The following is a 12873-nucleotide window of genomic DNA, read 5'->3' on the forward strand; positions in this document are numbered from 1 at the left end:
GCCCCATCTATTTTTCAAAGGCTGCAACTACATCCAAATTCTCTTACAGAATGTCATGCAACTGAATAGGATATGTGAAATGCAGCTTGTGTCAGGCAGGGTTATACACCAGATTTTTGCTGGCTCTTGATATATGGGAAAAAAGTATTATGCATTTTGGGATTAGAGAAAGTCTGGAAATATATGTTTGAAATATATAACTTTTGATGGGAGTAGTTGTTGGCTTTTTGCTAACTGCAGTTGACAGCACTGTGAGATGAAAAAATGAGAATGTTTCAACTGAATAGATGTTAAATGCATGCGAAACTTACAAAGACATGTATAAATATGTAAAGGATACTTGTGACGTTCTTTTAAGAACTTCCGTTTTATTAATTTGCAAGCAATATTTTATTGAAATTGTAAAAAATGATTTGTTTCCCAGTTAAAAAAATAGAAAATTTTTACTATATGCAAATACTCAATGAAAATGTCTGTGTTTAAGAATATGCTATAATGAGACCACTCCATATTGATATGCAAGATCATTTTATTTGTATCCCAGCTAAACATTTAATGCTTGGATCAACAACTGATGATTTCTTTGGTTATAAGAATTTATTCCAAGTACTTTATTATGGAATGCTAGATGTTTACATTTGAGATGTAAAGATGCATTTTCTTGGTAACACAGGCAAAGTAGCAAATGGCAACAGCCTCACAATATTTAAAGAGTTTTAATATTCTTCACCTTCATCTTCACCATCCAAGGAGTCAGTGCCCACTTCTTCATAATCCTTTTCAAGTGCAGCCAAATCTTCTCGGGCCTCAGAAAATTCTCCTTCCTCCATTCCTTCTCCTACATACCAGTGGACAAAAGCCCGCTTGGCATACATCAAATCAAACTTGTGATCCAGACGGGCCCAAGCTTCTGCAATGGCTGTGGTATTGCTGAGCATGCAAACTGCACGTTGGACTTTAGCCAAGTCACCACCAGGAACTGCTGTTGGGGGCTGATAATTAATACCCACCTATAAAGTTACAGAAATAGACATTGTCAGGATATCGTACATCCAAGTAGTATGTAACATGTATATATTTGCATATCAGAATGTGCTACATTTACATAGAGAACAGAAATCCTATAAAGATTGTTCTATGCCTATTTTAAGCACCACCACAGCTGAATCTGTATAATGTATTAACTTATTGCCTTTTTCATAGAAAAATTGAAATAAAGAAAAACTCTTAATTATTTGCATTTGTCAGGAAATGTCCCAACATTATCCCCCAAAGCAATTTTGCTGTTAAAGAAATGTTCAATTTGCACAATCCTGCATGCAGTTTCTATATATCTATGGTAGCATCTTAACTATCAGAACTATGAGAAAAATCCTTCAGCTGCTATGTACACTTAACTATAATTTTAATTGCACTGTAAATCATGATGCTGTTTATACCATTTCAAAGTTGCATGTTTCTACTACATTTATTCAGAAATCTACACATTTAGACAATATGCCATTTACAATACATATCAGTAATACTTACCTTAAAACCAGTAGGACACCAATCAACAAATTGAATAGTACGCTTTGTTTTGATAGCAGCAATGGCAGCATTGACATCCTTGGGGACAACATCTCCACGGTACAACATACAACAGGCCATGTACTTGCCATGGCGAGGATCACATTTCACCATCTGATTGGATGGCTCAAAACAAGCATTGGTGATCTCGGAGACAGAGAGTTGCTCATGATAGGCTTTCTCTGCTGAAATAATAGGGGAATATGTGACTAGGGGAAAATGAATTCTGGGATAAGGCACCAGGTTTGTCTGGAATTCTGTCAGATCTACATTTAAGGCACCATCAAATCTGAGAGAGGCAGTGATGGATGAAACAATCTGACCAATGAGTCGGTTGAGATTGGTGTATGTTGGGCGCTCAATGTCTAGATTCCTCCGACAAATATCATAGATAGCTTCATTGTCAACCATGAAGGCACAATCAGAATGTTCAAGAGTAGTATGCGTAGTTAATATGGAATTATATGGCTCAACAACAGCAGTTGAAACTTGAGGAGCTGGGTATATGGCAAATTCGAGTTTTGATTTTTTTCCATAGTCAACTGACAGGCGTTCCATTAGCAGAGAAGTAAAACCTGAACCAGTGCCTCCTCCAAAACTGTGGAAGATCAGGAATCCTTGCAAACCGGTACACTGGTCTGCCTGAAAGAAGAATATGAATATTACATTACAACAGTACTATAAGTTTGCCCTTTTCTTTTTTATATCCTGTAATAAAGTAGCAAGAATTTCCTTGCCAAGAAATTGTTGTTCTGATCTGTAAGGAAAATTCAGAAAGAAAGGGATTTTATCCAGCACTGATTCCTTAGTAAGATCTTTCTATATAACTATATTCTCAAAGATCCATCTCATCCTGGGCACCCTTTTTTTGAACTATTATCATCTGGAAGATGGTACAGAATAATAAAAACAAGCACAAGTAGGCTGAAAAACAGCTTCTATCCCAGGGCAATAGCTCTTTTGAATTCTACTGTATAATGCAGTGTTGGTGGTTTTAGGTTCAATGTGTGGAGTATGAAGGATGTGTTTTGTGTTTATTTTTATGGTCATGATGTGCACTGAAGATGGTGTTTGATTTCATTGTACGAGGTGCAATGACAATAAACTAAACTAAACTAAACTAAACCAGGAACTACATTATTTTGTCCAAACCCCTTATTCTAAGTGGACATATCTGCAACCACAAAGCCCTTGGATTAATCTCAAAGCTTCTTGCAAGTTGTCAGTGTAGACCACTGGCACCACTGGTTTGACCCTTGTCCCCAGGAAGGGAAAGAGAGAAGAAAGTATCAGAAGAGAATGAAGGGGAAATGAAGAAGAAAAAAATGAACAGAAAAATGATTAGTTCCAACAACATTTGGCTCTAGGATTGCTCTGATTTGTATTGAAGGAATCAATATCAGTAGGAAAAGTGTTGTCCATGAGTACCTCAAATGACAAAAGGGGTCCTTGCTCTCTGAGCTCTCATTTCTCCACCTGGGTATTGTACTCTATACTCTGTCCGTTGGCTAGGTAAGAGTGCCCCCAAAGCACAGCCCACAAACATGCTCGGAGGTCATTGCCATTTTCACCTGGTAAGTTCCCCTTGATTGTCATGGCCAGGTTGTTGCAAAATCAGGATTATATTGATATGACAACTGCATCCTGGAGCCCAGCTTTTCTCCCTCCCAGGAAGAGAGGACTTTGTGAAGGAACAATAGCTTTGCCACCCAATCAATTACTACTTGCCCAGCCATGTAGGTGTAACTATTAGTGGGCAGAGAAGCCTCCAGGAATGCCTGGGATAAGCACTTTTCCATATCACATGTTATCCTCTTCATTTCAGCCAATGACATTTTTCTTAATATTGGGGAAAAAACTTTATATTGCATCCCCCAGGCCAATAAGCTAATCTACCTATGGCACTTACACAGAAGTGGGCTGCACATACTTTAACAACTGGCTCACTGAAAATGTGAGCGTTTATGCATGGCTGCAAAAACAAGGAAATTTCCTGCACATGGCAACCAGGGTAAGTAGATCGGGCGAGGCCCAGAAAGCAGCTGGGCTGCAAGGGCGGGATGTGCAAGCAAAAAGATAAGATATATAGGATGGGAAAATGCCTGGGCGGGCCCAGCCCACCACTGCACTTACAAGTTGTTTTAGATTTGATTTATGCTCATGCTAAATCTCAGTGTATGTTTGACAAGTTTAAAACATTAAGACATACCAACTTCCTAATCCGCTCCAATACAAGGTCGATTATTTCTTTTCCCACAGTGTAATGACCTCTTGCATAATTGTTAGCAGCATCTTCCTTGCCAGAAATCAATTGTTCAGGATGGAAGAGTTGCTTATATATCCCATTCCGCACTTCATCTGCAATAGAATACACACATTATTCTGCAGTGAAAATCTAGAAAATAATTTATTGATCACATTCTACTTCCTCATTGTCTCAGAGTATCGCTGTTTAAACCATAACCTCTCAATACCTAAGATTATAATACCTAAAATTATAAATATAGGAAATGATAAGATATTAAAAATGATATCCTGCAGGGGTTTGAAGACAGAAAACCCCCTTTTTAGAATGGTTTTATTTTCCCTTCTAAGCAATTTCCAGTTTTCCTTAAATAATCCATTTTATATTCACAAAATCACTACAGGTTTTAGGTTTGATAAGGAAATACAGATTATATATTCCAACCATTTATAATATTTTTATAATGGTTTCTGGTTTTCAAATTTTTATTGTGAAAGATGAAACTTTAACAAATTATCATGTAATTTTAAGACTCTCTTGCTACTTGGGATTTCTTCTCTGGGAAATAGATGAGAGATAAACTTATTGAAAGAGCACATAAATATTCTTATTACCTAGTTACAGATTTTAATCTATATGTTAACTGGACACTTAATAGGAACATGATTCATTGTTTCAAGTATTCCAAAAGCTACAAACTAATCATGAGAATACACAGTAGCAGAGGGCAAAGAGAAACACTATCTGATTTTTTCAAGAGTTATGAAGTATCAAAATCTAAATAAAACAGATTAGTTATACATTTAGAAATAAATACTGTGTTTGATCCAACTATACAGTAGGGGTAACACACTTCTATAAATTTTATTTATAAAGTCCAGAAGGCAACATATAAAACAGGAGGTTTTTACATCTCAACATCTTTCTGCTAAACCACTCCCACATTTCTCCCTTTTACTACAGCCATGTAAGCCCTATTTACCTATGACTGCTGGTTCCAAATCCACAAATACAGCACGAGGAACATGCTTTCCTGCCCCGGTCTCACTGAAGAAGGTGTTGAATGAGTCATCTCCACCACCAATTGTTTTGTCGCTTGGCATTGTGCCATTAGGCTGAATGCCATGTTCCAAGCAATACAACTCCCAACATGCATTGCCAATTTGCACACCGGCTTGGCCAACATGGATTGAGATGCATTCACGCTATGGAGAGAGACAGACAGGAAATTAGTAATGTTTCCTCTTTCTTCTTTACCATAGACTAAAAGGCAAGTGCCAACTAATTCACCAAAGGGAAATAGGTGACTACCACCTTCTTTTGAATTTAAGGGACAATCATCTTTTAAGGAGTTATCAATTCCTTGAAACTTTACATCAGTGCTAGAATAAGACTCCACTATTTACTTCATATTCTATAAAAACATATTTCACTTTCATTTTATAAAATAGCCCTTAATTGTTTTGAAACAGTTGGTTATAAATATAGGAATTTCCATCCCAGAATATCTGGCCAGCATTGTGAAAGCTTCAGGATGGGAAAAGCTATAATACAAGTAGTTCTTGACTTATGAGCCTAATTGAAGCTGGAATTACAATTGTGGCAGTCATAAATTGGTGACCAATTTTACAACCTTGTTTTCAGTTATTGTTCAGTGAACACCAGGGTCATTTAAGTGAAACAGTTTTCTGGTTTTTGCCAGGAACTAGCAAAAAAACCCCACAAAAATCATGGTCATGTGAGCATGGGATGCGGCAGATGATCATAAATATGAACCAGCTGCAAAGACCACAAAATGTGATAATGTGACAATGCAGGGGTTTTGGAGGGGGGGCAGCCATTAGAATTTTAAAAATAGCTCTGATAAAGTTCATCATAACTTCTAATTAAATGAGGTGTATTGTAAGTGTAGCTAGGTTTTATGACCTGGGCATCACAAATAATCTGACCAGGTGAGAAGTATCTGCAGGATCCTATGTTTTTAGCAAAATGATAAAAACAGTAATATGCTGCAAGTTATTACCTCTTTTATGTATGTCAGACAGGACAATCTATGTTCTTTTCCTCATTTCCTACACCCAGTGCCTCTGGTCAAAGAAAATCCATACTTTACAAAGATAAAAATGTAAAGCCATTTACTCCCTCAAGTCATGGGGAAAAACTATTTCCACTATGTGTAGAGGCCTTGAAGAGATACTCGGGAGTGTCAGGTGAGTCCAAAGATACCTCTTTATGCCTATTATGTCCGCCCATCCCTTTTCTTATAGTCATATAATATTTGTGCAGGGGGAAAAAAGCAGGTAGCTTGAATTCTGTGAGGCAGATTTACTCATTTGATTTTCTGGTAAAGGAATGCAATTGTCGGGGCCAAACAGTTGGTGAAAAAAATAGTTCCTCTCTAATATTGACAGTTGTTTGGCAGAGGGTGTTCAAAATTCCAAGGGTGCCCATCATCCAAAAAGAGGAATAGAGCAGCGAAAATTGAACCCATCTATCTAGTAATGCACCAGCATTATAGTTGAGCACCTTCTGGTCATCAGTTTTGGCCTGCATCAATGTCTAGGACTATAAAACTGGAATAATTTGTGGCTCTGCATAGGAGTCTTCCTTAGTCATCAGTTCATTCTTTGTATAATTGTCATTAAAGGCGACAGCTTAAATATTGTAGATATAAATCCATTTTAATTATGTGCAGAAATGTCTGATAGAGAATTTTGATTTTAGTTGATTGTTCTACATGTTTAGGCTTAGGATTCTAAGTTAGGATTTGTCTTACTTTTTCACCAGACCGCAATATGAAGCTATACTTGGTTAAATCAATGTATAAAAAAAAAGAGTAATAGTTACAATCTAACAAAAATATTTTGGAATAATTGTAAGAATTAAGAATCCGAACTACAATTTAGGAAGAAACAAAACAATTAGAATAAAAGGATAAATTACTTAAACAACATGAACTTTGAGCCAGATTGCATTGTGAAAAATAGTTTTACGAGATTTTGTCATAAGAGTATTGAAATATCAGAAGAGAAAAAACAGAGGCAGCCATCTTATTTAGAACTTTTCCACCATTTTATGTCAATGCACAAAGTTGCATTGTACAAAGTTGAAGTACGAAACTCAAACAGCCAGAAATGTTCCAATCGGTTACAACTTTATACAGAGAGGCCCAAATCCCACAGAAAGATAATGGCTGGTGAACAGTCATTAAAACTCGCGGAATTTAAAAGAGCCGGACATGAGGGTGGCAGATCAAAGTTTCTTTGGCATCCCTTCCGCCCCCCTTTTTTTCAGACAAAGGGAAGGTGTTTCTGTGATTGTCCGCCCGGGTCTTGGCTTCTTAATTTCTTCTCGACTTCTGGACATACGTGCAGCCCCACATACACCTCAAAAGCTTAATGAAAGAGCCTCACCCGATGAAACTCCGAGTAAAGCGTAAATCGACCCCACCACAAACACCGCACTCTGAAGTGGCGGCGGCAGCGCTACTTCGCTGCCTTCTCTCGGAAAATCTGGGCCATAGATATCGGGAAAGGAGCATCAGCGGAAAACGAGCGCGCTTCTTGGCAGGAAAAGGCACCATCTTTGGGGAAAAGACGTAGGCTCTCAGGCAGTCGACCTCTGCTTCCGGAAAGCCCTTTCCTTCACTCGGACCTCTTCGCTACGCAGCCCCAGCCCCCTTTTTCGGAGCAAACGCTGTCCAGAGGGACCCAAGTTCACAACGTGGCCGCTCTCGCTAGGGATCTGGACGCGGGAATTACGAGGCCTAGAACGTGGAGCAGTCAGGCCGTCTTTTTTTTTTTTTAAAGTAAAACTTTTGGTAAAGGGGCCCTTTACCAATTACATAACGCCCCACCTGTGGCCGTACGGAGGCTTTATTAACCAAGTCCCTGGAAAAGGCACAAAACGGTCCCAGAGTAAAAAAAAAAAAAAAAGTCAAACGGCTCTTACCATTTCTCCGGCAGGCTAAGGCTTTCCGAAGTTATCGGTGCTCTGGCGACAGCAGACGCGCTACGGGTCTGAACAGCACCGCGAAAACAGCTGCTTCACTCCCTGGGCCGCCTTTATATAGAGACCCCAAACGAGCGCTTTTCTCCTTGCAGCGCATTGGGTAGCTCCGCCGTCTCCTCACGCCTCCCCTAGCGCGCTATTGAGTGGGAACCGAAAGTAGGGAAGCAGCCGTCTCTTCGTCATTGGGTAGCAAGTATGAATTTATCCATTCGCGGGCGGCCATAGGGCAATTCGTAATGGGGCAAAGTTAAGAAAACAGTTCCCGCCAAACGCAAGCGGCCGAGGTCATCTCTCTTTCTTCCTGCGTCAAATCAGCTCGCATTCCTCCGGGCCAAGTTCGGATATGCCCACACTTGTCTGGAAATGCCAGACGCAAATGCGCCCTGTGGCCGGGGTTAAGTGATTTGCTTCTTTCGGGACTCCCTGTTGATGGCTGCCTGTTTATGTCTCGCAGAGAGGCGGCGGTTTTTCGGGTCGTCCTCACGAAAAGAGGGTTTTCGTGCAGCTGTTGGGTTGGGTGAAAAATGCAGAGAGCCGAAGTGGGGAAAAAATCCCGAAGCCTCAATGAAACTAAGTTCTCTATTATTTTTGGGGGGTGGGAACATGGAAGGAGATAGGGGCCTCCTGGTGGGATTAGGGACTAGGAAGAGCCAGAAGTCAGATTCTGGTTATCAAGGCAGTAAGGTCGGAAACTTTAAACCCAGATTAGAAGAAAATTGCAGAGTTTTCAGGCAGACTGTCTCAGTGGCTCTTTTGGAGCACTCCTGGGATCTGATGAACATTTAACTTGTGATATAACACTTTAAAATAGCATGTGTCACATTTCAGAGTGCTGATGCTAATTTATCAAATTTAAGGGGATTTCTAAAAATGAGGAATCTAGTGACTTCTTTTCCAATTAACATATTAAAAGCATCCATTTATGAGCGTGGCACAAATGTTTATAAAGACTAAAATATTTGGAAAAGATTTTAGGTGCGAAAAGATACTATTAGACTCCTGATTTATTTTCTTTTGCCATTGTAGATTAACATGGAGAACTGCTGAAGATACAGCTACATTGGCTAGATCCAGGGTGTCAAACTCGCTTCATCACAGCAGTGTCACATGAAGTATCGCAACTTTTCCCCCTTTTGCTAAACTGGGCATGGCCAGCACATGAAGCATCCGGCCTGCGGGCCACTTTTTGATAGTCGTGGGCTGGATAAATAGCTCTAAAAGACTTCATTTCTATTACTTTGGCTGATTTCAAAAAGTTAAGCAGAACCAAGGCCAGTTAGGGATCAGTTGGTGGATCAAGAAATCCCAGGTCTAGATTGGGAAATTGAAACATTCTGGAAGAAGACAATGGCAAACATTTCTGTAGCTTCCCAAGAAAAATACATTACATCTCCCAAAATAAAGCCCAACTTTAAAATGATTGATCTTTTTAAGTTGGAACAATAGAAACATGTTTAGTGGGACTTCAGATTATGTCTGATTTTAGTAACCAGTTCTCCATTCCTCATAAGATTAAACATTTGATTCTGTCTGAGTTCAGATGGAATAGCTTTTGGTAATATTTAACTGTCAAATTGTTTCTGTAGTCAATAACATTTAAATTGTAAAATAGCCTTTCCTGTCTGGTTCCCTCCTCATTCTTAGAACTGTAATTGCCCACAAACATAGCTCTATTAGTAAGGGATCGTTGATTTATTAATTAGTCCAATCAGTTGTAACAACATCTATATTAGCTCATAGCACTGATTGTATTTTTCTATATTCTTTTGAATTTAGCATTAGCATTAGATCCTCCTATGCTATGTAGAATATCAGGCAGCAACGATCTGCAGTATTTTGGGGTGCATACTTCACTATCTTCCCATGTGATGTTTAAAGTCTTTAAGTCATCAATTGACATTCTTGGCCATGTATTTTGAGGGTGTCCTCTTGGTCATTTGGCATTGGGGGAGTGGGGTGGGGGGGTTCAGCTCATTGCCATCTTGGGAATTTGATTGTTATCCATACAGAGTATATGATCTGCAAGTGTCAAGCGCTGGGGAAATCAATTCAGGCAGATCAAAAGATTGCAAGTTTAAGCTCTCTACAAGAATTTGACCAACTAGCGGTCAAGGGAAATGAGTGGGAGATAAGAAAGGCATTCAAGATGGGCTGGATTTAGATCTCTTGCAGGGGGTGCAGGGACTTGTGACTTATGATGCATTTGATCCCTCAGGCTCAGCCTGGTCATCTACCGCAGGGGTCGCCAACCTTTTGGACCTCACCAAACTCATAATTTTAGATCCCAGGGACCACTAATTGGTTCTGTGGGCATGGCCTAATTTGTGGGTGTGGTTTGGTGGTCATGTGACTGGCTGGGCATGGCTTGTAAATATTATAAATATTTATATAAATATTGATTTTTTTTAATAAAAAGAGCAACTTTTACCCAAAAAGCAGGCAGGCAGATTGAGTTGCTTCCAGAATCACAGATTCATTCAGAGATCTATCTATCTGCCATTGGCTAGCTCAGTCTGTCACATAAAATTTGCTTGCAAGCAAACTCACAAAATTAACTCACAACACACCATGTATGTAAATATTGATTTTTTTTATAAAAAAAGAAACTTTTACCCAAAATCAGGCAAAGCAGGCAGATTGAGTTGCTCACAGAATCATTCAATGATCTATCTATCTGCCATCGGCTAGCTCAGTCTCTCAAATTTGCTTGCTGTGAGTCTGCACTGAATTTGCTTGCAAACAAACCTTCAGTCCTAAGGGAGATTCGGCTGTACTTTAAAGCAGAGCTGAAGATCTAAAGACTAGCTAGAAAGCAAGAAATCCAACCATTTTGGATCTAATCTAAATCTCCCAGCACAGCCGAACAGATGATGGTCAAAAAAAGGAAAAATAGCAATTTAGCAGGCAAGTTTACCGGGTAAGGAGTGAGTGGGCAGGGAGGGTTCCCGCGGGCCATGTGGGCTGAGCAGCCTTGTGTTTCTGTGCAGCCTGGATTAATTGCTTTGTGGGGGTGCTCTGGGGGTGAGATTTCTCTGTGGCCCACCACAATTTTCTCAAGGCCCACCAGTGGCGACTGCTGATCTATAGCAAGTCAGTCATCTACATGCCACAATGTTACATAATTTGCAGGAAAAACTGTTACTTTGTTTCAAAGCACTTCTTTGTTAATAACATGGTCAAAATAGCAAATCTTTTCGGATTCAGCAAAGCATCTTTGTTGGAAGACATAGCTAATACTGATGCCTTCCAGGCCCCACTGGTATAAATGGCTATCAGGATTACTATAGAAGTGAGCAAACACAATTTAAGTTTCAGTGATACAGATGATGAGGACCAGATTTTATTCATTCTCTGAAAAACACCTGTTGCTTTTCCAATGTGGAACTTGATGTCCGTCTGTACACCACCCAAATAGGCAAAATTTTCTACACTGAAGTTGCTGTGATCCAAATATGATTCCTTGTATCTGTGCAGTGGAGTTCACATACGTGATCTTTGATTTCTCTGCATTTATCCTGAAATCAATTCTGGTTGCTTTTTCATCTAAGGCAGTTGTTACTTGTAATTATGTCTTGTCTTCCTCAAGTATGGCAATATCATATTTTGAGTTGCTGCAACTATGTATAGATTATATATATATTTTTAATTTTTAGTAGATATAAAAAGGGTCATGTGTGCTTTGGGAAAAACAGATGTGGCATCTTGAAGAAATGCATTAACATTAATGAAGTGACAATAGTAGCTCAGCTCAGGCAGAAGCTGGAAAAAATGCAGGCTGTGCTGAATGAATAGCATTAGCACCCTCTAAGGACCTCATGACAGCCAGTTCCACAGCCTCTGTCTTGGGTATGCATCCCCCCTTTTTTCAGTTTATGTAAAAAAGGAAACGAAATGCTATAGTCAGTGAGATTCGTTAGAGCAGGGCTCGCCAACCTTTTGGACCTCAGGGACCACCAAACTCATAATTTTAAATCCTGTGGTCCAGAGACCCTGGGAAAACCCCAAAAGTCTGCAGGAAAATTCCCCACCCTATTTTCCTACCGATTGATCATTCTTTATTTGGGATCGCAAGATACCGTCTCCAGCTCTGTTCTCAAGGAGAGAGAGAGTGACTTTCAACTTCATGCAAGAAAAGCCGTAGAAGCGGCAGAAGTCTTTCTTTCTCTCCCCCAAATTCCACCAGAAATGAGTTGCAGCATCTTGGAGCAGGATGCCTTGCAGGGTCCCAAAGACTCATTTCTGGCAGAGTTTGGGGAAGAGAAAGAAAGACCTGCTGCTTTCCTTGCGCGCAGCCAAAAGCAGAAGAAGAGAGAAGTGGAAAGAAGCAGCCCAGTGGCCAGGCAAGGCATGTGAAGCGAGTGAGGCAAGTCCCCCCCTCCCCTCACTACCTCGTGTTTGCAATGCAAGCGACGCAAGCCTTGTGTTCCCGTGGGCCATGTGGGCAGCACAGGATTAATTGCTTTGGGGGTGACATTTCTCTGCAGACCACCAAAAATTTCTTGGGGACCACCAGTGGTCCCTGGCCCTCTGGTTGCCAACCACTGCTTTAGATCACTTTCCACAATTTGGAACTTTTCAGATGTGTTAGCATTATGATAATTCTAGTTAACATTGGCAAAGAATTATAGATGTAGTTTCAAAACACATGGAGGATGCCAGGTTGTAAAAAACTGCATTAAGTTTGGGATATTTCCAAATCCCTCAGAGCCACATTTTGGTTTGAAGTACTGAAGTCCATCAGATTTATAGTGGCATCAGTCTGCATGAGCTTATTCTCATGAAGAATTTTGTTCATCTTCTGTCAATAGTTTGCAAAGGAACTGAACTGGGTTGGGTATGAACATGACAGATGAGAAAGATTGGAAGGTGGTTTACTCCCTGCTGTAATTACTGTATATGATTTGTTTAGTAACTGGTAAGTCAGGTTAATCAAGAGGGAATAGGGATCATTTCACATTCTTGAATAAGTTAAGTAAGGATGAGGAACTTTAAGCACCCACATATTGTATCTGCCCAGTAACATTCTGGGAAAATTACTTATTGTACAC

General features: G+C 39.8%; 1 protein-coding gene across 1 annotated transcript; it reads right to left on the minus strand.

Moving 5' to 3' along the window:
* Nucleotides 1–511: 511 nt before the first annotated feature.
* LOC113434499 (tubulin alpha-1C chain) lies at nt 512–7854 on the minus strand. The gene is made up of 5 exons (XM_026697733.2): nt 7766–7854; nt 4797–5019; nt 3779–3927; nt 1531–2211; nt 512–1010 (listed from the first exon to the last, which is right to left on the minus strand). Exons 1-5 carry the CDS (start codon nt 7766–7768, stop codon nt 717–719), a joined length of 1350 nt encoding a protein of 449 aa, XP_026553518.1. The 5' UTR covers nt 7769–7854; the 3' UTR covers nt 512–716.
* Between the last annotated feature and the right edge of the window lie 5019 nt (nt 7855–12873).

Source organism: Pseudonaja textilis, chromosome 3, assembly GCF_049901715.1.
Source record: "Pseudonaja textilis isolate UNSWEBS1 chromosome 3, rPseTex1.2, whole genome shotgun sequence".
In the NCBI taxonomy this organism is placed as follows: Eukaryota; Metazoa; Chordata; class Lepidosauria; order Squamata; family Elapidae; genus Pseudonaja; species Pseudonaja textilis.